The 27419-nt window shown below is 39.8% G+C and overlaps 3 protein-coding genes across 3 annotated transcripts; 1 reads left to right on the top strand and 2 right to left on the bottom strand.

The window, feature by feature from the left end:
- Positions 1–2917: 2917 nt before the first annotated feature.
- stx12l (syntaxin 12, like) lies at positions 2918–6449 on the bottom strand. Its single transcript, XM_030782680.1, has 9 exons — positions 6350–6449; positions 6011–6080; positions 5628–5727; positions 5406–5543; positions 4208–4251; positions 3966–4071; positions 3493–3565; positions 3223–3305; positions 2918–3010 (listed from the first exon to the last, which is right to left on the bottom strand). Exons 1-9 carry the CDS (start codon positions 6447–6449, stop codon positions 2918–2920), a joined length of 807 nt encoding a protein of 268 aa, XP_030638540.1.
- Positions 6450–8746: 2297 nt separating this feature from the next.
- Positions 8747–11257, bottom strand: LOC115819109 (tRNA selenocysteine 1-associated protein 1-like). Its single transcript, XM_030782655.1, has 7 exons — positions 11177–11257; positions 10431–10528; positions 10130–10229; positions 9852–9904; positions 9497–9653; positions 9298–9334; positions 8747–9174 (listed from the first exon to the last, which is right to left on the bottom strand). Exons 1-7 carry the CDS (start codon positions 11198–11200, stop codon positions 9044–9046), a joined length of 600 nt encoding a protein of 199 aa, XP_030638515.1. The 5' UTR covers positions 11201–11257; the 3' UTR covers positions 8747–9043.
- Positions 11258–16656: 5399 nt separating this feature from the next.
- Positions 16657–27333, top strand: cep85 (centrosomal protein 85). The gene is made up of 14 exons (XM_030782000.1): positions 16657–16703; positions 17603–17655; positions 17748–17879; positions 20554–21329; positions 23394–23536; positions 24183–24300; positions 24415–24600; positions 24728–24880; positions 24970–25124; positions 25253–25370; positions 25638–25688; positions 25797–25904; positions 26347–26596; positions 26989–27333. The coding sequence occupies exons 2-14, from the start codon at positions 17616–17618 to the stop codon at positions 27150–27152; spliced, it is 2394 nt and encodes a 797-aa protein (XP_030637860.1). The 5' UTR covers positions 16657–16703; positions 17603–17615; the 3' UTR covers positions 27153–27333.
- The last annotated feature ends 86 nt before the right edge of the window (positions 27334–27419 follow it).

Raw genomic sequence — 27419 nt, forward strand, 5'->3', positions numbered from 1 at the left:
GGCTCCACATGTGTTCTTACCTTCGAAATATTCAGGCCACAAATACAAACATTTCAACACAGCTATTGTCATCATTAACATAACGAAAGTTTTCTTGTTAGCTTCTTGTTAGCATCTACAAACAAAACAGCATACAGCATCAATACCGTATAAATACAAATGCAAGAATAGAGAGAGACTGGTGCTCGTAAGTTGAACAAAAATAAAACACCAATTCAATTTTAGAAAATGACTGTAACGGGTCACACACACACACACACACACACATACACATTCCAGTCTCATTTCCTGTATTCTCTTGTCTCTGCACAGAAAGTCTGACAATCATCATTATCATGATCTGCAGTGTGGCCAGCACGGCAGAGAATGAGTCAAGGCTATCTGTGTCACATATTATAGGGAAGGGGGAAATGAGAGGGTTATTGTAGGGGGAGAGAAAAAAAAGAGAAGAAGACAGCCACATCTAACAAAAGGGAATACGGAAAACAAACTCCCTCCTCCTTTCAGTCCTCACAAATAATGAGAATGAAACGGGTGGATGATTTTTATCTGACCTTTTCTCTCTGTTTGCTCAGGAGACATTTCCTCTTCCAGATGAACTGATTTTTTCATTTTTTTCTCTTTTTTTTTCTTTTAGAAAAAGGAAAGGAAAAGGTTGGAGGAGAGACAACATGTATTGTCACCAGCACCCCCCATTCACTCCGGGGTAGAGATGAGTCTCAAGTGCAATGACCTTAGCAGGGAGCTATGAATTAGCATAATACATAAGACACATAAACACGGACTTAAACACAGAGGGAACGTATGCAAGAATGCAAATGAACACACATAAACCACTCTAAATGGCTTGAAAAACTCACTCTCTCAGTCCAAGCATCATGAATTAAAGAGCCCCATCAGCCTCCAGTATACACGCAGACAGAATGACAGACCATGGAATCCACTGCATGTGTGGTACCAATGTAAACACGTTTCTGTCTTATTTCTCACAGATCATATCAAATGTTACTGCCAGAGAAGCACAGGAGTAGAAGCAACATCTACAACATGTATAAAACTATACTAACATAATGTAAGTCTATCTTGACTTTTATATTGAGGGGAAAAGTTCAAGAGGTCATTTATGTAAGGCTAAGACCAATAAACAAACAAAAAATAATTTAACAGTTAAAACAGCATTGCAGTGTGAAACCGGCTGCGCTGTCGGCATCACTGGTTTTCATTTGCTGCTACATGAAAAACACAGGCTCTTCAATTCCCACATGCTTACTTAGCTCATCACATAAACATTTCCTTAAGTGGCGGGAGAAGATAACCTTGGTTTACTTTGGTTTGAATTAATGAAGTGGGTAGCCCACTTCAATCATCATTAAGACACACTCTAATGAATGCAGACAGAATCAGACATGCATATCAAATTCGTAGAGGGCCTTAGTCACAGACACTTTCAAAGGACAGCGGGGGTGGTCTGCACTCTGAATATAACTGTGTGTGTATTTATGTGTGTGACGAATCAAAGTGAATAAGGGCCACTCATTGCCATCCTAATAATCACTCCTGAACCGCAGTGGCACACAGGCAAACAGACAAGACATATGCTCATCACCCAGGACTCCTGATCAAGGGTACGAAGGGCTTGCCACTTCAGAAAATGGCCTCTCCTCAGAAATCACAGGTGACATAATGTACAGTATTTAACAACTACGTTTTTTCCCCTCGATGTTTATTTCACACTTACATTCAGGCAGAATTCCAAAATCAGCTTAAATGTTTTCTGTGTATAGAGTGCCACCTTGAGGTCAAAGTTAAAACTGCTGCTTATGAGCTAAACTCAAAAATTACAGGGTAAATAAAAAAGAAAGAGTTTTTAAATTCATTTGAAAAACAGCTTCTCTTGTTTTAATATCTCTGAGATTAAAACCTTGCTTATTTTACATCCCACCCCCTAAACAAAGGTACCCCAGACATATACAACAAATGACCACAATATATTTCAAAGAAATTGATTTTATTTTAAATAACATTCTAGATACACACTGATATGGATTTTCACTGCTTGACTTAAAGGATCTTTTAAAGAAAAGTATTGTGAAGTTTTTAACAATACAATACACACTGAAAAACCAACACATCCAAAATTCATTGAAAGTCAGTGAAAAGAAACATAGGTGTGCTGTAGTATAAATGAAGGTAGTGACATGGACAATGACAGTGACATGGTAATAGTAGATCATTCTAGAAGTATTGGAGTGTGGTCTAAAATTAAGCAACAACAGCTACCAGGTTCAAGAGTCTAATGGTCATCATTATCTGTTCTCTTAGAATCTTGACAGAATAAAAAGTGTCTTGCATCAATAATTACATATTAACTAAAAACACAATCATATCAATTTTATAGCATTTGCAGTGCACATGTATGGCACTGCAAATTTTATTCATTTTTTAATGGTGAAATGTGATTTAGGGTTTTTAAAGCTACAAATAAGCTCTTATGCCAGGTGATCATGGATGGAATGTGAAGATAAAATCTACCGTCAACACACACACACGCGCGCACACACACGCGATTTCTTTCTCTCGGTGACACACACAAGTCATGTGACTTGCTAACTTTTTGCATAATTATCGTGATGAGCCTCTACTTCATGGATATTGTACTGTTGTGCATGCAGTTTTTGTAGCAGTTTAATGTTGTCTTAAATTGTTGTTCTTATGCCTTATGTCTTTATGTTGTCTTTAACTGTCGTCCTTAAGCCATACATTTTGTAAATCATTTTTGGAGAACACATCTAATTGCTATGTTCATTCCATAAAGTCATGACAGTATGCACACACACACACACACACACACACACACACACACACAGTCATTAAAGTAAATCCCATTTTCCTCACTGTTATGCACATTTTAATCGACTCATTTGATAGCTTGCCAAATAATTATGGCAAAGACAGTCAACACCAGGGTCAGAACAAGGGCCAAGATGCACATCCTCTTGCGGGATTTCCTCTATAAAGAATGAGACATGTTATCTTGTAAAACGCAAAAAAAAAATGTGTCGGGTTATATTCTAAGGAGACTCACTGAGACAATTCTTACAGTTTTTACAGTATAATGCAGTTTGTACAGTATGTTTTAGGATTTCATATATGGATCATATTGACTCAAGAAGAAAGCGAAATGAAAATAGCGGAATATCATCATCAAATAATATTCTATACCTGATAATGTGCAGCCCTTTGTAGCTGTTCAGCTCCTCGCTCCACATGCAACTCTGCACTTTCCACATTAGCTTCTATGCTATCTGTTCATCAATTCAAAGAAAAAGACAAAGTGAGAGAGAAACGGAGATGCTACGTCGTGAAGAGAACTCTGTACTATGAAACAGAATATCACCTAAGCAAGCTCCACGCACTCATGCGCTAAGATGTGCTATCATGCCCTCCACTAATCAAAATAACAATGTCCATTTTACTTATATCCATGCCTACCTATCATTTCACCCTGGTCGTGAATCATTACTGCCAAGTCTTTGAAGATTTGGTTAACATCCATTATATCTGCCTGAAATAAAAACAGAAACAACTGCAATGTAGGGTTTGTCTAATGATTAAAGATATTCCACTATGCAGGTACAGCTGTTGATAATCTCTCATCTGGAAAACTGGATGGAATTTTATGTCATAATCCACCTGACAAATCCAGACACAGTTTTGAGAAACCGTTTGGATCATTTTTCAGATGATAAGCCTCAGTGTTTGCAAGAAAAAAAAGGAGTGTTTCTCCATTATGAGAATGAAAAAACCTAATTTATTTTAAACAAATGTGTATGACACGTCAACAAATTTGTATATGACATGCCATATATCAAGTCAATTTTATTCTAACGATATCAGACATTCATCGATCTAAGAGTATGCCAAAGTGTATAAATGCACTGAAGTTAGACAGCTCTGTCCCTCACCTCGAGTTGCTGGATGTTTGTCTCTCTCTCTTTAATGATCTCCAGGTCTTTCTCAGTGATGGGCTGCTCCTCTGTCTGTGTCTGGCTTTGACACCAGTCATCATTGCTATACTCAGATCAAACATAACCGTAAGGTCCATTAAAGCAGGATTTTACACTTTACATAGCCCTTAGTCCAGCTTCATATCTCTGAAACCAGTTCATTTAAAACATGTTAAATTAACAAATGGGCATTCCCATACTTTTCAAATGACACGAGCTGCTCATCTCGACCGCCTTCATCTCCCTGTCAAAGCAAAGACAGGACAATGTTACAGTTGGACCAGTCAAATCAACATTATATTATTCATAGGTTAGAGAAAACAGATAAGCCTTTAGTGTGGTTTTAAAAGTATGGAGTTTGCCTCCCTAATTTCTGTAGGTAAACCATTCCAGAGGAAGGGGGAGGAGTGGGAAAAGGCTCAGGTCCCGGCGGACCTCTTTTTAGCTCTTAGAACGGTTAATAGTCCAGAATCTTAAGAGCACAGGGTGCGAGGGGGGTTGTAGGGTGTAATTAAGTCAGACAGGTAGGCCGAGGCAAGCCCATGTAAAATTTTATATGTTTATAAGAGGACCTTAAAATCTGCCCTTGCATGAATTGGAAGCCAGTGAAGGGAAGCCAGGACAGGTGTTATGTGGTCAAACTTCCTTGCTCTGGTCAGGATTCTGGCAGCAGCATTATGGACCGGCTGAAGACTTTTGGTAATAGAGCCAGGCAGGCCACAGTACAGAGCATTGCAGTAATCGAGGTGAGACGTGACGAATGCGTGAACAATGGTTTCTGCATCAGCCGTACTTAGAAAGAGCCTAATTTTAGCTATATTACGGAGGTGATAAAAGGCAGATTTGATTGTGTTTTTGATATGAGTGACTAGCGAGAGACTAGAGTCAAAAATCACACCAAGGTTTTTAGCTGTAGAGTTTTGAGAGATGATGCAGGTGTCAGTATTTAGGGTAAGATCACTAAAAAGATGTTTATGCGTAGGGGGACCAATGACCAGCATTTCAGTCTCGCCTGCATTAAGCATCAGGAAAATTGAAGACATCCAACCCTTAATAGCACAAAGACACGCCTCAAGGTTAACCAATTCAGAGCGCTCATTGTGCTAACAATGGAAGTTAATGTTGTAACTACGAATAATGTCGCCCAAAGGGAACACGTAGATAGAGAATAGAAGAGGGCCAAGGACCGATATCACATTATTATAGTGGACACACTGCTTTCTCTCTGAGGGATAAGATTTAAACCAAGAGAGCCGCAGGCCACGTATGCCAATTTGATTTTCCAGACGATATGAAAACGAAATCTACAATTTAACACTATCATTAGCTTGGGCCTGTGCGTATGTCCATCTCGTATGGATGTAAATGGAAAAGTGTATATTTTCACATCGGTATTACCACAAGGCGTGAGCCAGCCTTAGCCCTGGCCACCGACTCTCTTTCTCTCTCTGCTGCACGCCGCTGCACCACCTGGAAGTTGTTAAGTGCAGCTGAAAAGTCATTCATCAAGCGGTCTTTCTGAATCTTCTGCTGGCGCTGAGAGAAGAGAGATCAGACATTATTTAGATATCCACACATGGGGCTATTTAATCGTCTGAATAATCAAACATCCATCCTCACCAGCTCAGAGGGAGACAGGGGCGGAGGCAGAGAGCCAAGATCCTTTAGGTGTCTGTTTGTCTCTTTGGCCAACTGATTAGTGTAATGCTGTACCTGCTGACTACAAAGCATCTAAAGTTATGGCTGATCACACAACTCCATTAATCACCAACTGGACACAGTACCCTACATGAAAAATCTAAAAATACTGATACACAAAAATCTAAACGGGGAATTCTTCATTTAATTATTTTAACACAGTGCAATTTGAATTCTTGGAGGTCAGGTTGTCTAAGCACAAAAGTAATGATAGCACAATTGTTACTGATGTCAGACAAAGCCTGTCAGGAACAAATCTCTCTCTGTCATGTACTGAATATTTACAGAAGCCGGTAAAGACTTACAGCCTGTCTTGAAGCTCAGGGGTATCTGGTCGGTGCCCAAGCTGATATAGCATGGTTTTAATTTGGCCAGCTGCGTACAGGAAAATACAGATACACGCATTACAGTTTAATAATAAAAAAAATCCTATCAATATGTCATTATCACAAACAAACAATTGCCTTTTGTGTATAATAATCTGAAACTAAGACATCTGTTTGCTACCTCAGAAAAGACTATGATAAATTCTAAAGATGAGGAATTTAAGCATAATAGGTACTTCATCTTGATAGGTTTTGCAGTGAGTGGAATTGGTATGCAACCGTTAGTTTGAAGACATGCTTAAAGCGACAGTCACTCACTGTTCTGTGTGATTTTCTGAATGTTGGAGCTGCATGTTTGGATTAGGTTGCTGAAATCTCGCGGCTGCGAGCGGTAACTGTCGCTCTTCCCGTAGGACATGATTGTCTAACGAGGGCAGCACAGATAGTTGAATCCTGTTCACAAATATAGAAAGTAGATAGGAAATTAAATTACATCCCAACTCTCAAAGAGACCATTCTTTGAAAAAAAAGAGCTGTAAAATTCAGCATTACGAAGCCGCATAGACGTCAACGTCAGAGTTGTTTACATACCACAGTTCTATAGCTCAACAACTTGCGCTCTGGAAGGCTGCTATAACGGTTAGCGAAATAATAAGCGATATTTCGGTCGATAACGTCAGTGTGACTTTTTTCACTGTAGCTGTGCGAAGACGCACACTTAAAAACGTCGTAAGAAGCGCTCATTTTTTGCAGGCCGACACACCTATATTCAGGGGGATGAGATTCCGAATCTCTTGGCACAACTTTAAATCACATTTCCACCATCCCCATCCCTGAAACAAACGTATTAACTGCAAGGTGCGTGTGATCAAGAAGCCACGTAGGCAACTAGGTAGCGTCCAAAATGTGTGTTTCTGTTCCAGTATTTTGCATTTAGCAGCATACGTTCTAGAAATCGACATCATCTACATCGTGTGTTGAGCGCCGACACCATCTATCCCTTTCCATGTCAGTTAACACTGTCAGCAGATAGCACTGTGTCTGTGCGTTTCTGTCAAATTAAGCAAAACCGTTGTCTGTAGCCAGCAGGAAATACATGCATAGACGTTCAGTCTTAAATGTATAAATAAAGAGAAATGGCTTACGTCAAGGAAAAAGACCTTTCCCGATCTACTTGACTCGCAACAGAGATGCCTCTATCAAAACCCAACCCGTACTCTACGTCATAGCTAGGTCACATTTAATCCACCGTGCTGTGTAGTCTATTTCTAAAGAACTGGAGTTTAATGCTGGTAGTGGTTCAAATCCACGTCTGAATTTTGGATTAAACAATGGTCAAGTTTTTTTTTCTACTCATGAAATTTACTTGCTATTACTCATGCACATTTTGATCCCAATAAAATGCAAGTGATAAATGTCTATACTAAAAGTGAACAGAGCTTTCCAGTAGTGATTTGTGGAGACAATGAAGAGCTCATGAGGGACCATTGCGGCGGTTGGGGGGGGGCGGGGGGTGTTGTCCCATGACTTTCATAAGACTTCAATAGATCCTTAACACAGAGCTCACACTCACATGACCTCAGGCAAAGACCAGTGGGATTGTACAAAATTACACTGCACAGAGTGGCTTGGTCCAGACTACAGCAGAACACAACCCTTTCCTTAGGTCCTTAGATCAGTCTCCAAGGGATATAATAGGTGTAATCTATGAGGCAATTATTATTTGTGTCTCCGAAGGGCTGATGTGAAGTATCTAAATAACTGACTGTCATTGGGACTGGGAAAAGGGGCAAGGATATTTTAGGCTTAGTTATCAACATTAACATCCATGAGTTGAATGGAGGATTTGTATATGTGGTGTATTCCAAAAAAAACAAAACCAAAGTCATGCCAGATCAGCACATAGAAAACTGCTTAGCTGACAGTTCCACTGCTTGGAATTCCATTGCATTCTTTACTTTTAAAGAAAATTGTGTTGACAAGGATATTTATGAAAAATATATTTATTTTTCATTCATACAGAAATCTGAGTCATGAATTCTCAATGAATTTCCTCCAAAGGATACATTTAAAAATTGCTCATATGAGGAAATGTATGTAACACGAGGATATTCAGCAAATGGGAAGTGGCGGATATCAAAGTGGTGTCAAATCACATCTGAGGAACATCCAGGGGGCGGTCAGTACTGGGATCAGGCCACAGATCCTTAAGTCTTGGTGTGGTAAGTTGTTTTATGAATTTTGTCAGTACTTAGTCATTGGCAATCAATATTTTTGATAACGATCTACAAAGAAAAGGTAAATTGAAGACACAACTGATGATAAAACTCTTTACAATGAAAATCCCAAATAGAACTATTTGGAGCACATACATCCAAGAACTCTTGCGTGTATAAGATCCTTCTGCTTGTTATGAGGTTTTCTTTAAAAAGAGCAAGAGCCCGAATGTCTACGCCTCTGGAGTACTTGTTTTAACACTGTTAGCTTAAAGCTAAAATGCCCATTCTCTTAGGATCTGACCAAAAGCAATCTTCAATTGCTGTAGTGTGTTGATGTAAACAAAAACAACTTAAAACATCATTTCCATTCCAGTATCAAAGTTTTGTAACCAACACTACTTGAAATCAGATGGAAAGGTACCTGGTCCACATGCAAGTGAGAAAACTCTTCCTCTTCAGACAGAGTGAAAGCATGTGTTTACGTGCCCTACCAAACAATACCAAAGTGTCCATCTAACCATGAGAGATTCAAAGGACATACCAAGTATAAAAAGTGAATCAAGCCATTTAGCTCATCATCTCTGTGAAGTATCAAAGAGTCCATATGTGCACACATTTAGCTCTGACCGATTCACCAGCTCACATAGAGTCAGGCAGACATGAGGCACCCACTGAGTCCGAAATGGAGAAACATTATGTTCTTTCACCATCACGCTGGTAATTTTAAAGAGTCCAGATGGAAATATCCATCAAAATATTATAAGGAATAAATTCTCTGGGTCCGTCTGATGGTTTACTGGGTTTTAGAAACGTCAAGTGATTCCAAAGCTGGCCAGTGGCATTCTATGAGTGCATCGTAGAGTTCTTCACTCTCCTGAATGAATTGTCTGTTAGCCTCAACCACATCCAACTCTACCGAGGGATCTGGAAGAATGACATGGACAAATATGAAAAGGGTCAGAGTCTGACAAGAACGCTAACTAATTGTTAAATACCACCATTATTGAAAACAGCATTTACATTGAGAGAGGAAAGACTGTAACTTACCTTCAAGTGCATCATCTTCATTCAGCTCTTCGTAAGTCTGAATAAGAAATTGATCACATTGATTTAGCTCTGAAAAAACGCTTTGTCCTCTACAATATGTGAATGCCTGGAGGTAAATAATGTGCTTTTGTGTGGGACAATTCAAACATTAATGCTCCACGCTAATTGTGCATGATTAATCTTAAATTAGAGAACTAACCTGATTATTATAGTCATATTGGTTGTAGTTGTAGCTGCTGTAACCGCCTGTATTCTGGTCATATCCCCAGTTGGAGTAGTAGTTAGGATACTGTTGGTAGTACTGGTTATGGTTGTAGCTGTAAGGTTGACCGTATCTGTTGTCCGAATATCCACCTCTGTTTCTTGGACAATGGAGAGAAGAACAAATAAATGTTGTGCAGAAAAGCAGATATATATCTACATTTTGCAAAACAGTTATCCATTGTTAATACAAAATGTTTTATGCCCTTTATGCAACATAAAACAAATGCAGCCACCACAGACACCACGTATCATTTTCACAATTAAAATCTGTGCTGAAAGATAACAATTACCTATTATCTCCTTGTTTCCCATAAGTAGCTTTATTTAGCTTGAACCGTCTTGGCTGAGGAGAGAATTAAAGAGACATATGCTCAGTTCTTCTGATCAGAATTTATAATACCCAGTAATACAAAGCATTTCATTAACATGGATAAAACCATACCAAAATCCAGGGCTGAAAAAGAATAGTAAGAGAACTCTACATGGGTTTTTAAATGCTAAATGAACTGTGCATTACTACTTGAAAACAGTAAATGAGAACAGGCATAGAGGACCAGCTGAACTCTACCGGCGTGGCTCCAGGGATGGGTTTCCCATTCACTTTTCTCAGACATCTCTCAGCTGTCGCTTCATCTGCCAACTCCACAAAGCAGTAGCCCGCAGCACCCCTGAAAATAATAATCATTAAAAAAAGTGGGTATATTCCTCAATATGGTAAGTTTTATAATATGTATTTATTTCGGAAATATTCCTTAATCATGCAACGACTGTGTAGTTTCAACAGCACAGAAGTGTTGGAATAACAAAACAAAATCACTATTAGGGCTGAGCGCCACTTGTAATACATGTATCGTGAGACCCGTGCTTACCAGTTCATCTTATTTCGGATGATTCTTACTCCTACTACCAGTTCCCCCATGGTAGCAAAAGCTCGAGATATAAATTTTTCATCCATATAAGGTTCAAGCTTCACAAACAAAATAAAATTAAAAGTTTAAGAGCAAACTGTCATCAAACAACTACATGAAGCAAATTTCATGCAAGCACACTTCTCATTAATCAAAACTGCGGACCAATGATTCTATCCATGTAAGCCGGCAGATGACTATCATCTCTCGTAGTTGTGCTTGGTTATGACAATGTGCTGCATAGTGACAATGATAACCGTTCAAACAGAAGAGATGAAGAACAAGCTCTCCCTTAGAACTGGATTTGTGATGTAAGATATAGTTAAACAGGTTCTATAATGTGTCTGATAGTTTTTATAGTTTTAAGTTGTAAAACACATTTTGTTTGACATATGCTAGTCAAGCTGCAATTAGGAAATTTCGAGTAAACGTTTATACAGCCTAGAGTACCGACACTGTACGCATAAAAGTGGTTGTGTAAGAGCTCAAAAACAGATGCCTTTCTTTATGAAGTCTTGGCAATGTGAGGGATTTTGCATTTTGTATAACGGATGCTGTCAATTCAAGTTAGTGAACTGCTGTCTGGCAAACTAGCAAATAAACTAACGTTAGCTAGGTGGCTACAATAACCACGAATGCGCTTCATTACGTCGCAAACCGAAGATTTCGCGGAGACATCAGCTGTCAATTGAATACAATTTACTTACGTTTCCCATCCATAAACAACTCATTGTTAATTCTCAAATTATGGAGGTTAAACTGCACGACCTGGACTGATGTCTTGTATCACACTTCTATCCCTCCAGTAAAGAGAAATATTGAGTGAAGCGTTTCACCCACGAATTAAAACAGTGGCCCCGTGTGGACAGGAGGTCCTCTACAGTTCTAATTAGTGATGTTGGGCCGAAAGTGACATTAATAATGGGTAAACAAAATATCATGAACATGATGTTCATGTATGTTGCAGTTGAGTGAATATAGCTTGAAAAGCATTAATCAGATTGTTGAGGAGCTCACTAAGGATTGTGTCTACCTAGTACAATCCACTGTGTACTACCAGATGTTGCGTGTTTTTTCAATGGAACCAGATTTTGACCCTTTAAAAATCAATGACGATGACAATGCCATTGTCGACGCCTAACATGCTCTTCCTGTCTTGGAAGTTATTTTCAATAAAAGTGTCTGTTAAATAAATAAATGTAAATGTAAATCTAGCTGCGAGCAGCGATGAGCGGGCCAAGCAGTCCAGCAGGGCAGAGCTGCCATGGTAACTTGATCTGATCGTGTTAATTTTATTTTTTTTTGCACATCTTCAGGAAGGTGTCCTGAGTCCATATACCAAGTTTGGTGTCGAAACATCTGAGCGTTGCTGAAATATGAGTTCACTTTCGTTTTGGCAATTTTGTCACTGATTCTGATTGGCTGAAATAGGTGAACGCTTTTGCAAATCGAAATGCCAACAAATAAATTTTGTGAGGAATGGTCAAAATATTGTCTGGACCAATTTTGGGGAAGATTGGACAAAATTTGTGGCCTGTGAAAATTTTTAAAACTTTTTCATAAACTCCAATATGGCGGAAATTGACAGCATGGGGTGTGTTGAACTTGGGTTGATCCAAGGAATCCTGTGGTACCTCATTTTTGAAAATTGGCACACGGTTCAAAAGTTATGTGCGTAAACGCACTTCCAACTTTGACCCGATGGTGGTGTTAGCGTGCTTGGGGGGCAGACGTGAAACTTAGTGAAAAGAATCAGGGGACTGTCATCAATCAGTGCGCCAAATTTCATGTGTACTGTTTTTTTTTTTTTTTTTTTTTTTTTTACCATACTGACACATTTACATCTGTGAGCTCACTTCCACATTGTGAAACAGTTGAAAGGCCTCAGGACCTTGGCAGGACTATACATATTTCAGTTACCTAAGGGCAGAATTATAAAGCCCTGCAAGAGATATTCCCATAACTAGAAAGTGGTATAATGCAGTTCTAGAGTTATATCCATGGAAATTGGTATAATCCAGTTACAGATTTATATCCATAGAAATTGGTATGATCCATTCAGGATCGGACATCGTGCTGACTGTAAACATAAAATCAAAAGCAAACTGTACACAATACAACCTTTGCATTAATTTATCATTAATTTTCACTTTTTGTCACATTGCGAGTCAAATATCATAATGACAGTAGTAGTAATTACAAGTTTAATAACACAAGTTTCTCTGCAAGTTTAATATTGTAAGTTTAACTGAAAGTGTAATATCACAGTTACATCAGTAGTTTGATTTAAACTCAGGCAAGTAAGCTGTAAAGACTTCATGGTAAGGACTGTAAGAGATGAGTGAACAGCAGGGCAGGAAGAGTCATCATCCCCAGATATGGAACAGTCGAAGCATTTTTGCTTGCTGGCACTGCCTTTAAAGTAACAAGAACATATCATTGATATATTACAGATGAATATATAATACACATATTCATGTATTAAATATATTCAGAGAAATGTCAAGGCAGACAGAATTTTTAAACTTTTTGAATTACATTTTCATTAAGGTCATTTGACACATGACAAAGGAGTGGTTTAAATACTGGTTCAATTCACGTTCACTGAATAGGCGTAGAGAGGTTTGTTTCCTTTCTCTGAAGCAAAGTTTAACATCTATAATTATTAAAAAGACAATTGGCATAACTATAGGTCCAGTATATTCAGCAGATGAATTAAATTTAATTCTTACCTTTGTGGTTGAAGTTTGGACAGTAGCCTTGGGCTAAAAATGAAAAGAATCAAAAATGTGTTTAAAACAGACATTAAATTCTCATAACAACATAAATAAAATATCTAAATTTAAACCTGAATGAGTTAGAAAATGTTTCCGCCATGTAAGATTATTTTTCCTGCAGATTACAAACAGATTAACATTTAATACTTCAGGATAAAATATAAATTACAGAACACTGGTCAAATATAACATACCAACAGCCTGAAACAGAAATAAGTAAATAAACAGATATAAGAAAATATACAATAAATAAATGTTTGTACATTGTAGTGTTGTGCCAGTGGTATACACAAGTTACACTTAATGGTTCACTGTGAACATTAGGCTGAATATTAATATCACTTAACAATAACCAACTGTACTTAAGAGTCTGAAACCAGTCCAGATGCAGTTAATCTGAACAACTTTATTTATACAGAGCCTCGATATTATTCAAAATAACACTTCATTAGCCTAGACATATACTAAATAATAGCATTAAAATATACCAGTACAATAATAGTCAAATCTAGTGCTCCTAGATAACTGAATTCCTGGATCACCACATTCACCGTAGTGGGAAATAATTAATCATCAAGAGTACAGAAATGAAAGAATGGAATGGCTACATAGACATAAAAAAATTGTATTTCAAGATTTCTCCAGAAATTCCGCTTTTATTCTCAAAACTTTGACTTTAATCTTAACGTTTTGACTTTATTCTCAAAATTTTGACTTTGTACTCAAAATTTCAAGTTTACTTACAAAACACAGTTTTGACTTCATAAACAAAAGTTTGAGTTATGTCTTGGAATACCACTGATATTTTTTCTGTCGAGTTGACCCTAATGCTCCTCTGTGCTCTTGGGTACCCTTGAGTCTATACAAACTGATACAGAAAAGCAGGCCTAGCAATGCTCATCTGATAGTACTAGCCAAACCGTTTCCACAACATTCAATGATTTTTCAAGACATCGAACATGGTTAAGCTAGTTAAACGTTATGAGTGAATTTAGTATGTCCTAAAATGGCCTTCCTTACATTACAAAGCCATGTAGCATATTTGTGATAAAAGGGCTTGTTGTATGTTAATACGTTTGAAATTATTTGATAATGCTGTGTGGGTTACTGTTTTTCTTTTATGGTAACCTATATGTTCAGAGCGCGAGTAGAGGAAGGTGGAACTGGAATCCTGGCACATTCTGAGTTCTATTGCCACACGCTTCTGAGGCGATCTAACCTTCCTGGTAATTTACTCCTCTAATCGTGCAACCAAATGACGCTGATGCTGCTGTGATCACTACTCGATCACGATCTTTGTTGTTCGTGAATATAAAACAATGGGAGATTTTTTTGCTGTTGTAAATCAGCCTCTGGACATGTGGCTGTCAGGAGTGTTTAAATACAAGAGTGAGAAAGAGGGAGACATGAGGAGAGGTTGTACAATTTTCAGTCTCACAATTAGTAAAACATTTAATAGCTCACATAGCTGAATGCAAAAACTCTCTGCAACTGCCGTCTGACACCAGTTTCCTGAAAATCGACTCTTTCTTGAGTGAAAATTACAGTAAGCAAATGCTATTTTCATCATATATCACGAATATTTTCATACGTCACACTAAAATCTTAACCAGAATACCCACCGTGCATTTTGTCAAATGTTTAATATTTAAATATTTATTTAATCACAATATGTGCTAGATCCTCTGGTACCTCAACCGAGTTCAGCATCACTGCAACTTTGAATAAAACAGACTATACCTTATAAATGTGACACATGGACACTCAGTAATTATGGGTGTGTTTTGCACAAATCAACATTTATGGAAGAATAAAATAGTAATAATTCAACTTACTGCTACAGAAGGATCATCAGCCTGAACCTATTTTTAAAAAAAAAAAAAAAAAGAGCCCAATTTAAATTTTTCAGAACCGGGGCACATTAACACTGGTCTGATATCTATTAATACAGAATTATACTAATGTGTTGTCAAATTGTTTTGTATTGTCTGAAACAAAGAATAAATGAACTGTTTGACAAAGGCAGAAATCAGAAAACAACCATTTTTGGGCTGCCGAGTAATTGTTTTCTTGGTAATTAACAGATGACAGACTATACCTCATAAATGTGACACTGGACACTCAGTAATTATGGGTATGTTTTGCACAACTCAACATTTATGAAAGAACAAAACAGTAATAATTCAAATGAAGTGGGTTAGGCTAATGATCAGTAAAAGCAGAACATTCTTAGATACTTATAAATATCTATCAAGCATTGATTTTTACGTATATAGTGTTGACAAAACTGTAGGTACCTGCAGTAATAAAGTAATTAAGATATACGTCAATGGTAAGTGTACTGTACAAGTTTACAAACATTTCTTTTAGAATCTGCTATTGTAAAAGAGCTAGACATTTCAGAAGCTAAGGAGAAAACACACATCAAAACCTCTATGTACCGTTTAGTTGGATAATTCTTTAGTTACCTGGGCATTGTGTGCAGTGAGCACGAAGAGGACGACGAAGGAGAGACAGAGGAGAAGCTTGCTCATATTGTTTGTGCTTGATCTGAAATGCACGTTTTTGATACGATTAGGTTTCTTAAGAGACTCCTCAGAGGGTGTGGCACATGCCTTTCAAGTGTGACAAGAACAAGAAAGTAGACACTACTGACCCGATGATGATGTCATGTCCCATCCTCTTTTCTTCAACTTCTGTTCCACCCCTGTTCTCAGTAGAGATTGAACTGATAAAAGCAATCTGGTAGTAACTGGGTAAATATTAATTTTAACATTAGTGTCTACACATAATACTATTTTAATTGATAGTAATGTTTATAACTCTCTGCTAACATGGGTTGCAGGCAACAGAAACCAATTCATGTGATTTGTTATGTCGTTATGCATCCCTGAAATAGCGGTATACTCATATATAACAATATATGAAAATTGTCCTAAATCTAAAATAAAGATGGTAGTGGCAACATATTACAGTATTTTACGTGATAAATGAAAAGCCCCGTACATCTAACGACATCATTACCAAGATTTAAAACTGCGTTATTTGGAATACAGCTCTACGTGTTTAAGTTTGAAAAGAAATAACAAGAAAAGAAAAAACTTTGCACTTTCTTGCAAAGAACATAAGGATGTCCACCATTTTTTTCTTCTCGGGACTGAAGTCCACTTCTTTTCTGTTGTTAACAATAACATCCATGAAAACGGCAGCAATAACAGTAATCAATCGCATGGAATGATGCTGATTTCAGTGTGTTCGCGTTAAATACATAGCAGTCACCTTCAACCAGGACCTGTGTTCGGGGCGGGACTTTGAAGCACTCCCATGATAACGGTTGGAAAACGGTGGATAGAAAACATAGGCTTTCAGAGCACTACAGCAATCACAGTAATTAGCTATCCCAGTGCGGTGCGGTGTTGGCGTATTGAACATTACTGATGTTTCTCTAAACGCTTCGGTAAGATATCCTGCATTTTCACCTTTTCTCGGAGTAATGTTTTCCACTGAGGTCACTCACGTGTGGTTTTTCCGAAAGGAAGTTTTGGTTGGTCTGCTAACTCGCTAGCTTGCTTGGAACCATATCCCATCAACGCAGCAGACGTAGGTCAGGAAACGGTAGACACAGCGAATTAGCTTAAGTTATTTAGCGAACCTAAGCTAGATAGCCGTAGGTACATGTCTTATTTGTAAATCATCCCTTATATGTTACAAGATTCATAGGACATTACTTAAAGAACTTTTCGCGTTGGCTAAGCTCTAAGCTAGTTAGCTATACTAACTTAGCACATTTAGCTACTTAGCAGTAGGTACTAATCGAAACCCACAACGATGAGCTCTTCAAACTTCCCAATAGCTTTGCCCTTTATTAAAAAAGCAGGAAAGACAAAACTGGATAAGTCAGTTTGGCTATCACCCAGCGATACTTGGGTCATTTACTCTTGTTAGCCAGCCAGTTGAATATTGGTCGTGAGACTTACGCCAAGCTATTTAACATTGCTTTAGCATCCCACAAGGCATCGCATTATCTGAAAGAGTTTCCTTTTTGTATTATAGTAAAAATGGACAATCTTAATGTAGTCGCTTGTAATAATACTGTCTCAGTGTACAAACTTTTTTATACCGTGCACCTCTCATTTGTTTGAATTTGTCCAGTGACCTGAATTTAAATGTTCACCCCAAGTGTGCTGAATCGCACACACAAAATATTAAAGATGAAAATTACAGAAACGAGAAACTTTGATATGTCATTATCACAGTTGTTTTCATACCAACTTTTTAGTCTTATGCTGAATCCTGAATTTTTGAGCAGTTTCTCCAGTTTTTAAGCAATTGACATCAGTGACTTTTCTTCCCTAGATAACTGAGGCCAATGACAACCTCAAAGAAACATCAGAATACCAGATTCTCAGGTAAAACCTCATATTTTGTGATTTTGCTCTTGCACGTTCTTTATAAACAAGCTTATGTAAGTTTTGCTTCATGTTCCTTGTATGTTCTTCAGCTGAGTGTCAGGAAATGGAGTGGCGGACACCAGTTGTTTCTGAGAAGTTCCAGAGCCGTTTTGGCTGGCGGCCCAGCACTGTAGACAGTGGGGACACTGGAATATGCACCAACCCCTCTGACAGCACAGAAGGTGAGAATTTTGATCGTCAGTCAGACATCCTCATTACCAATCAGTGTAACTGTTGTTAAAGGTGCCTTTGTCCTGTGCAGACCTAACACTATTACCAGATTTTATAACAGTGGAGTTTGTTATGTCAGAGGAAGTAAATTTTGGGCATAAATTCATCAACACCGGTGGTAAAACTGCTTGAAGTTTGTAAACAGTGACTAAAAGTTTTGGCAAGCTCATTACTTAATAGTAAAGCAGCAACACAAAACACATTCAAAATGAATAATTTATCTGAACAACTTAGATTCTGGAATGGGTTGTCTTTGGTTTGCCCTTGAATTTTTCTCCAAGACACATTTTAAGATAAATTCTGTATGCTGTACTCTTTACCACGGTGCTTTTGATGAAATTGTCTTTTCCTTTCATTTATTGGCAAACACAGAGGGATTAAGTAAGTGGTAACCATTTTAAGGGGCGTAGCTGAGAGAGTGACTGAGGTCTGGAACAGAGGGCAACATCCGCATGGCTGCTGAAGGTGTATTTATAGTCACGGATATGTAGTCAGTGATCCTGGGACTCCTGGGAGATTTGGAAAGGGAGATTATATTCCATGCCAAAAATTCTCATAGGTTTTTATTTCACCTGCATTATGGTGACCAGAACTGGAAGGCTAAATGGAAACTTTGAACCCATGCTACACACTTCTCTTCTGCACTGCTTATCACTGTTTGGACTGCCTTTCACATGAAACTAGAGGAAAATGTAGTTTAGATTGGAATTAAGATCTGACTGGCTCATACAATTAGCCAAGTAGGTATTGGCAATATGTGCTTTAGAGCTTGGTACCCAGCTGCCAAAACGTGGATGTTTATTTTGGGCAACATATTCAGATATTTTCACATTCAACTGTATTTAAATAAGAGTGTTTGGCTAGTATACTATCTGTTTGAAATGCACACAATTTTATTTTTCAAGCGTTATTTGCCCTGATATGACATTACAAACAAAACAAAACAACGAATCAGTTTCTTTTCTCCCTCTCAGATAAGTAAAAAGTACGTAGTGCTGATGACCTGTAAAGTTATAGTGTAACTCGCAGTTAATAAAGTGACAGCTGGTAACTGTCAAAGAGTCATGTTTTCTTTGACAACACCTAGAAACCAAACTGTTGCAGTTCACGCTTAAACTAAAGGCTACTAAGATGCAAGCTTTGGGGCAGGGTAGTTCTGCTGAACTTTAGATGTTAGTCTATATCTTTTCATTTTTTGGCTTGCATAAGGGGACCACTCCTGTGGATAGCAGCCTAGCCATTTTTCCCCATCATCATTAAGTTGATTATAATCGCCATATCTTGGGTTTGTTCTGTTTGTGTTTGTTGCAAGGCCGCAAGACAATGAGCACGTTCAGATCTTCTTCATCCCTCAGAATTGTTTGAACATGTCTAGACCAGGTGCTCTAAAATGATTCAGTGGTCCGGACCTTAGGGCAAAATTTAAATGTTAGAGCTAAAGACCTTTTGATGTGGTCTCTCTCCCCTCTCTTGTTGTCTCACTCACTTTCCTGCTTGCTTGTGTTTTAGGATCACTAAATGTGACTTGTCATGGGAGATCCAGGGTGTATATAAAATGTGTAAAATGTTTTCTGATGTTTTATGCTTTGGATTGTTGGTAGGGAGGGCAGATGCTTAAATAAGAAGCCCACTCAGTAATTTGAGAGGGAGCTATAAATGTCCCTAACCTTTCTCTGTGTGTGTGTGCGCATACACACACACACACACACACACACACACACACACACACACACACACACACACACGGTTAAACAAAATTAAGTTTCAGAGGCACAGGCCTCACCTTGTCCAAGCCGGTTGGTTATTCTGAGGAGCTGTGCTCTGTCTGGAACCAGTGGTGTTTTACAGGGCCTTGATGAAACCACACAGTTCATCTTGTAGCACACATGAATGATAGAAATGCATTGCACAGATTTTGGGATTTTCATAGAAGACTCATCTGTTTATCTCTGCTCAGCGATTAAAAATGGCATTTCTTTTGGTTGTTGGCTTTGAAGCCCATGAATTTCAGGTGAGTACTTTTGTATTGTTTACTTTCGTCCTGATTTTTTTCTCCTTTTTTCCATCGTTTTTGATGCTAAATTATGCAAAGCATCCAGTTCTGTTGTTACACACAATTGGTTCTTTATCATTTTGTATTCTCACATTTCTGATCACGTGTTTCGGTTTTTGTTACTAGAGTGTTTATTGGTTTACTGTAGATTCTGATTTTGACTTTTTGTGAACTTCTCTCTTTAATGATCACATTTAAACGTTTGCAGAGTTCACATTTTTAATACTGTCTACTTTGTCCTCTTGGTGGTAGACAGTGCAAACATTATCATAAGTGTATTCAGTATTCTTTTGACTCTCACTTTATGTTCCTTTGCAAAAAATACTCATTGCTTTTCATCTAGTTTTTTAAAATCGCCTTGTACCAGTGCCATTTTACAGCTAATTGCCTTTCGTAAGTATTTTGATTTTGTATCCATATCTTGCTTTTTAAAATTGCCAACTTTGTTCCCTTGTCAGATGTGCGGTAGTAGGTGGCTTGCGATAGCAACATGCAGCTCACAGTATACCACCGGCAGTCCTGTCAAATCACTGCCCGTGCTGACTATCACCTCTCCCTTTCTGACATTCCAGATTTCTGCAGCTCTAGCAGCAGCCCATCTTTCCAGCCAATCCGAAGCCAGATTCCCATCCCTACCGCTCATGTCATGCCTTCCACGGCCGGAACTTTGGCCTTCAAGTCCCAGCAACACACGACAGATGAAGCACAAGCCTCATCTCATTCTAGAAACTCAAGTTCATCCAGTTCCAAGTCTTCCCTACCCAAGTCTGCCTCTTCCCCTAACCTAGATGCACAAGGTGGGGGTAACCTGGATGCTTCTGCCCCCAAGGCAGATTGCCTGAGTCGATATCGTAGCCTCGTGAACGGATTGGACCACTCTCTTTTTCCCTCCGTGGAGCAATCTCGACTAGGTGACGGTCAGAGGTTTGACGTGCCTGCGGTGGAGCCTACGCTAAATCAGTCGGCTTTGCTCGGAGGGTTCTGCCCAGATGCTCAACTACGACTTCAGATGACCTGTTTGGGAAACAGTAGTGAATGTGGGGGTGAGGTCTACCATGACCCTTTGGAACAAACATATAAGGTCCTGCCTGAGACCATGCCAGGAGGTCAAAGTTCATCAGACTCTTATGGCCAAAGGAAAAGTCTCCTTTCGGGTCACCCTGGCAGCTGTGCCTCAGCAGGGACTTACTCACACCCTCAGGGTTTGCACACACAGGCTCTGCTGAGGGAACAAACCGCTTCTGTGGCTTACGAGCCCTTGATACAGGAGCGCAGTGCTGAACTGGCGAGCTGGCAACAGCAAAAACAGAAACTCGAGAATCTTCGCATGCAAGTGGAACAAATGCAGGTCAGAGGCCTCAGGGCTCTATGCTTCCTTTTTTTTCCCCCCAAGGTGCACTTGTGCGCCCAAGTTAAAAAAGACAAAAATTTGGGCGCACAGTAGGGATGTAACAATACCAAAAACTCACAGTACGATAATGCCATGATAAAAAGTTCACGATACGATATTTATCGCAGTATTAAAAAACAAAGGAAAATAACTTGAAAGTATGTCCCTTATTAGATAAGACATCAGCATTTTTTTAATTCGTATAAAATTTGTCTTACCTTTTAACTTAAAGTGCTTCTGCTTTAGCCGCGAAAGCGACTTTCATGTACAGATATGGCATGCACGTATTTTAAACTTGATAACTGTCAATGGCGGCCTGACGGTTATCTGATTCAGACAGTGATTTGGCTCAGGCAAACGTAACACTTGGTAAATCCGTTAGCAACAGAGTGTTTACAACGACAGGAATTCCATACCACTTAACAGCAAAAACACAAAAAAGAATATCCCTTACCACACAAATGAATGTACAAATCTGGCTGTCTTGGTGAGCTATCTAGCTAACCCGCTTAGCTGGCCAAATAGCATTTCCGGTCTGAAACTTTAGACAAGATTAGCAATTTCCCTACATGCACCCAGCATTTGTGCAGTGTGCACTAACAGCACTTGGTTCTTAGAGTTGCCCACCCTTACATCCAGATGTCATGATTTGATGCTTCATAATGACAAAACAAACATAGCTTTAAAAGTAAATACCAGACGTGTGCAGCTAACATTACTTCTTTTCCTGTTACACTTGTGCCTCCCCGGCAGCAGCCAACAACCTCCTTTCCCAGCGAACTCTGACCTGTCGAACAAAGCTCTTTAATTGGCCAGCCTGGATGTGACATGCACGCTACCTTTATGCTGTGTGTTACTTTTTTTTTTTTTCAATTATTGTCTTGTCTGGCTGAAGTGAAGCGTAACATATAGGGGTGTTTAGGACCTCTAGTTTTCTTATGTTGTATTCACACCAGTGCTTTTCAACATTGTAGTTTAATTCCTAGGCCAGCATTAAGGCCAGTATTCACGTCGTTTGAAGTAACTTGCACCAGTGCGCCTAAATATTTTTTTACGTTCACACACCAACATTTTTTTCTCGCACATGCGAGGGGAATCGTCGCACTGTAGAGCCCTGGGCCTATTCATAGCAGAAGGATTGTTCAATATCTGATGAGCTCACTGCAGACTTCCTCCTCGCTAGATTATTTTAAAGTCCCGCATCCTGTACAAAGCCTCTGTTGCAGGTTTACACTGCTGATTGAAATCGTTTGTAAGTGGATAGAGTGAGCAAGTACAGGCTGTGTTGATGTTAAATTAAAACTTGCTGTCATATTCAAGATCCGTTTCAACTTTCAGTCACTTCGGCTCAGTAGTACTTCAGAAGCGAATGCTTGTGGGGTTTGAGTGTGAATGATCCTTAGAGAGCTGTGAAAAAATATATTAACTGTAAGAACAAGTAGAAGAAAGAGTTTAATTTTATGGTCATACATGTTCTGTTGGATTACAGTATACCTAAATTTGATCTGGTTTTCCCTTGTAAATTTCATGATCTCCACCTTCATTTTACCAAAGAAAGAGAACATTCTGTAAAAGCAAGTAAACAGCTTGCCGCTTTTTACAGGTCAAAATGAAACTCCCCTGTGATTTGCCTGAGGGATTGCTGAACACTCAGAGATAGAACTACCTTAAGTACATTGTGGCTGTAGGGCACTCTTCTAGTGGCTCTTACTTGTGAGCAGCCTGTAAGGCCTCTAATGCACTGGGAGCCAGAGAACAGAGGCAGCCTTCCCAGCTAGGCAGGCTAAGGATTTTTACAGCAATGTAGAACATAGCTGACTAACAACATGACAGTCATACTGATGCAGTGTGTCTCCCTGTCTTACAAAAGAGCAGCAGGTCCCAACCTGAGGAAACAAGGAATGGTCCGTAACACTAGTGAATGCTTGTCAAGGCAAATGCCCAGTCACTCTTAGTGTCAGCAGTGAAGGGAAAAATGTACTCAGTAGGAAGTCACTGACTAATGTCGCTCTCTTTTCATAGTTAATGACGGCAGGCTCTGGACCGTGCTCTGGACCGTACTCCTCCCTCTATCCAACCTCCCTCCATACGGACGGCAGCAAGTGGGACGCTGTTGTCAAAGCCAATGAGAACATGCTGAAAGAAAAGGAGCTCATCATTGAGAGGTATAGAACTGGATCTAGAATCCAATCTGTTTATTTCAGAGTTCAGAAATGTGGTGGCAAGACTGTTTTTCACCACACTCCCTTTTATGCTTGTCTTTTATTTTATCGTGAGATGTCTTAGTTCACATGCTTTAGGATATTTCTGATTTGGCAGTGCCGTGTTGTTATCTACATCCTGAAATCGACAACCGTAATTTGTGGTTTTTCACGAGCTGCATAGGAAGTTATTTTTACAGCGTTTTCATGTGTTCATATGTTCAGTTGTGGGTGTCAATTCCGTCATCGACCTCATGCTCTATCACCGTATTTTCAGTAATTCAGGTTTTTTTTTCCCAAAGCAGATCTTCTTCAAGACGTGTCAGAATATGTCCCTCGCATTTGTGGCAGATGTATTTGACAGCACAATTAACGAATCACTGTTTATCCATCTATGTACTTATCTGAGTATCTAACTATATATCTATTAGACTATCTTGCTGGTTGACAGAAGCGTATGATTGATTGCACGCTGTGCAGACCTACATTTGACTTTGTTAAGCTTGGCTCAGGTTAAGGTTTAGATTTTCAGAAGTTAATGCGTGCGTTCAGTGACACGTTGTCACGATTCGTGCGGTTGGACTAAAATGAGAGATGTGGTACGTTCCAGACAGAAACAGCAGTTGTCTCAACTGGAGCAACGTCTGCGCGAGAGCGAGCTGCAGGTGCACGGGGCCCTGATGGGACGAGGCGCACCTTACACAGACGTGTGTCTGCTACGACTCCAGGTGAACCTCACACATGTTTCCTTTGAACTGGGTTATCAGGATGTGATGAATTACTGTGGTCTGAGGCGATGGTGAATTGTAACCGAAAATTGCGCACACGCACGCATGTCGCAGGAAGCCCAGCGCGAGAACGCCTTCCTGCGGGCCCAGTTTGCAGAGCGAAGCGACTGCTTCGCCAAGGAGAAGACGGAGGCCGAGCGTCGCCTGGGAGCGGTGGAGGTGGAGACCCGCCGGCTGAGCGACATGCTGAGAGAGAGCAGCGAGAGACACGCTGAAGAAATGAAGAAGCAGGAGGAAAGAGTGAGAAGATTGCTCTTTTGGCTTCCATAGCAGCTCATACACACACACACACACACACACACTCACAGATACAAACAAATCTGGTACTCAGGGAGACTCACCTTTTTGCCTTTGGTTTTGTTTAAAGATTCGCAGCAGGGACAAGCATATCAACAGCTTGAAAAAGAAGTGCCAGAAAGAGGCCGAGCAGAATCGAGAGAAGCAGCAGCGCATCGAGACGCTGGAACGCTATTTGGCCGACCTGCCAACCATGGAGGACTACCAGACACAAAGCAAGCAGGTACGGCACTTCTCTCAAAGCCCCGAAATCAAACCCATACCGTGCCCGCTGTCAGAGGGTCAACGGGGTGTTTTTGTTGTACGTTTCAGCTGGAGGAGATGGAGCAAAGGGCCACTCAGCTGCAGGCGAGCGTCAGAAACCTAGAGGCCCAGCTGGAGGAGTCACAGGCTGCAACACGTGACAAAGAGGCTCAGCTTGAGGAACAGAGACAGAGAGAGAAGGAGCTTTTGAGCACTGTCACCAGGTACAGTGTAGGAACTAGGGTTTGATGACTTTCAAATCTAAAATCCAGACACACACGCACACACACACACACAAGTGCAATGCCAAAGAGACTTTAGTGCAGCCAGTAATGAGTTTGTTTGTATTTAGTCTCCAGAACAGGGTGCAGCAAGGCCTTGAGGACGGGGCGAGATTGCCTAGTCTGGATGCGGAGAAGCTACGAGAAGAGAACAGTGTCTTAAGGGAAGAACAGCAGAAGCTCAAAAAGGTCAGTCTTCTCTATCCGTGTTGTCTTAAAGCAGAAGATTATGCAAGATTACGGTGCTACTATGTCATGGTACAAAGTAACACTTGCATGCTTAAAATAGAGTCTGCTCTAAGCAAAAGCTTGCCCTTGTGAATGTCATGGGTGCTCAAGTCATGACACTCAGAAATCACACAACTGCACCCTCAGTGAAACATAAATAATGTCAAAATGACTTTTTCCCATGAACTTTATATTTTATGCCTTTGCTTATGTCACTACAATTTACAGGTTATTGAGAAACAACTCAGAATGATGGAACAGTTGGGATCAAAAATCAGGGTATGTGTCTCACATTACCTCATAACCCCCATGTTGTAGATACTCCACTGCCTCTGGTGTCTGGAATGAGGTATATGTACACGTGCATTTGTGCGTATTTTTACGTAGTCCCTAGAGGAGCAGGTATCACAGGAGGAGTGCAGTAGCCAAGCCCTGAGGGAGGAGTTGTCTGGGAAAGAACACGACCTGTTACAGTTGCACACCGCTATGAAGGAGGTGGGCATAGAAACTATGCACTGCACATAGTCTGTTATTATATAGCGCTATTCTGTTGTTTCTGTGCGTGTGTGTGTGTGATCAGAAGAGGTCTTTCAAGACAGCCACGAAATGTAATTTTCTTTCCCTTAATGGACCAAATAAGCTCTGAAATAAATCATGTTTCTGAATAATCATCTGCACATGTGAAATGTATTGTTTTGTTTGTTTGTTTTATACCAGATTGTTTCACTGTACGGGACATGAGGAAACTGAGTAATACACTTCCAAACAGTGTGGTCGGAGTTGTCCTCTAGAGCTTTGTTTTTCATTTAAATAAGTGTTTTTTGCTCTCTGAAGTGTAGGTCTCCACATGAATCTGACTCTGTGTGGGAGCAGAGTCTTTAAACTGTTGTTGTGCGTGATTGAGCTGCTGACGGTTTTTTGGGGGGTTTTTTTTCAGCTGTCGGGCCAGAACCAGGAGCTGATGGAGCAGAACCTGACATTGCAGGAGCGTCTTGAGGAGGTCGAGAAAGGAAAGCTGAGCGCGTTGGAACACTCCTCGCCCTCGCAGGCGACCGGAGCCCGACTCACACGGCAACTGCACAGAGAAATGACAGCCTGCCTCAGTGACCTGCGCTCACTGTGCAATGTCCTAACACAGCGAGCACAGGGTCGCGACCCCAACCTTTCTCTCCTGCTAGGCATACACTGTGAGTACAACTGTAATGAATATTATTGATATTAATACTATTACTAATTATTATTATCAATATTATTGCAGTAAGTGAGGATGTGATTGTGGTTATCAAAGCATAATTCTTTTGTCCCCTCACATTTCACGAATTAGTTCATATCTGTGCAAATTTTAAAGCTGAAGTCATGCAATCCTGCTGTTGCTTCTCTCACTCGTGACACAGAAAACCAGCTTGTGTTGATAGCAGAAGTAGGTTAATGTCTTTTAGTGGTCTCGGTAAATGGGTTGTCCTGCTCTGCACTCTTGAGAGTAACATTGTGTGGAATAAAGTTTGCAGGTGCGGTCATGGTAACTGTATTTTCTGTGGTATTATGATTTGGTTGCTCATGGTAACTGAACTTGTCACAGCCCCTCCCACGGCAGAGGAGCCACTGGAGGACTGTCTCAGTCCAGAAGTGCTTCAGAAGAAACTAGCCGAAGCCCAACAGCTTCGACGTGACGTGGAGGAACTGCGAACTACCGTCTCAGATCGCTATGCCCAAGACATGGGCGAAAACTGCATAACTCAGTGATGAGGGTCAGCTATAGCAAAACCTATACTGCAGATATAATTGTACTTTTTTTTTTTTAAGCTTGAGCTAAAAAAAAAAATATAATTATCAAACGGAATTGTTTTCACACAGAGGCCTCTAGCATGGGGATAGGCCTTCCAGTGTTATCCATGAATTTCTCCCAAAGGGCTAGCATGACTAACATCACACTACAGTTTATGTTTTGTTTTGTTTTGTATAAATATTTTATATATTTTTCTAAATTCTTCCTTAGTCTTTTGATGACTT

Source organism: Chanos chanos, chromosome 8, assembly GCF_902362185.1.
Source record: "Chanos chanos chromosome 8, fChaCha1.1, whole genome shotgun sequence".
NCBI classification, from domain to species: Eukaryota; Metazoa; Chordata; class Actinopteri; order Gonorynchiformes; family Chanidae; genus Chanos; species Chanos chanos.

Bases quoted from the DNA above. Each gene is read 5' to 3' on its own strand.
- cep85 (XM_030782000.1), top strand. From the start codon at position 17,616: ATGACAACCTCAAAGAAACATCAGAATACCAGATTCTCAG. The intron at 25,125-25,252 runs GTACAGTGTAGG...GTTTGTATTTAG, and splicing joins CTTTTGAGCACTGTCACCAG to TCTCCAGAACAGGGTGCAGC. The intron at 25,905-26,346 runs GTGGGCATAGAA...GTTTTTTTTCAG, and splicing joins TGCACACCGCTATGAAGGAG to CTGTCGGGCCAGAACCAGGA.
- LOC115819109 (XM_030782655.1), bottom strand. From the start codon at position 11,200: ATGAGTTGTTTATGGATGGGAAAC. The intron at 10,230-10,430 runs GTAAGCACGGGT...TATTATTTTCAG, and splicing joins ATCCGAAATAAGATGAACTG to GGGTGCTGCGGGCTACTGCT. The intron at 9,175-9,297 runs GTAAGTTACAGT...TCATTCTTCCAG, and splicing joins TGAAGATGATGCACTTGAAG to ATCCCTCGGTAGAGTTGGAT.
- stx12l (XM_030782680.1), bottom strand. From the start codon at position 6,449: ATGTCCTACGGGAAGAGCGACAGTTACCGCTCGCAGCCGCGAGATTTC. The intron at 5,728-6,010 runs GTAAGTCTTTAC...GATGCTTTGTAG, and splicing joins CCTGAGCTTCAAGACAGGCT to TCAGCAGGTACAGCATTACA. The intron at 4,072-4,207 runs GTATGGGAATGC...ATCTGAGTATAG, and splicing joins CAGCTCGTGTCATTTGAAAA to CAATGATGACTGGTGTCAAA.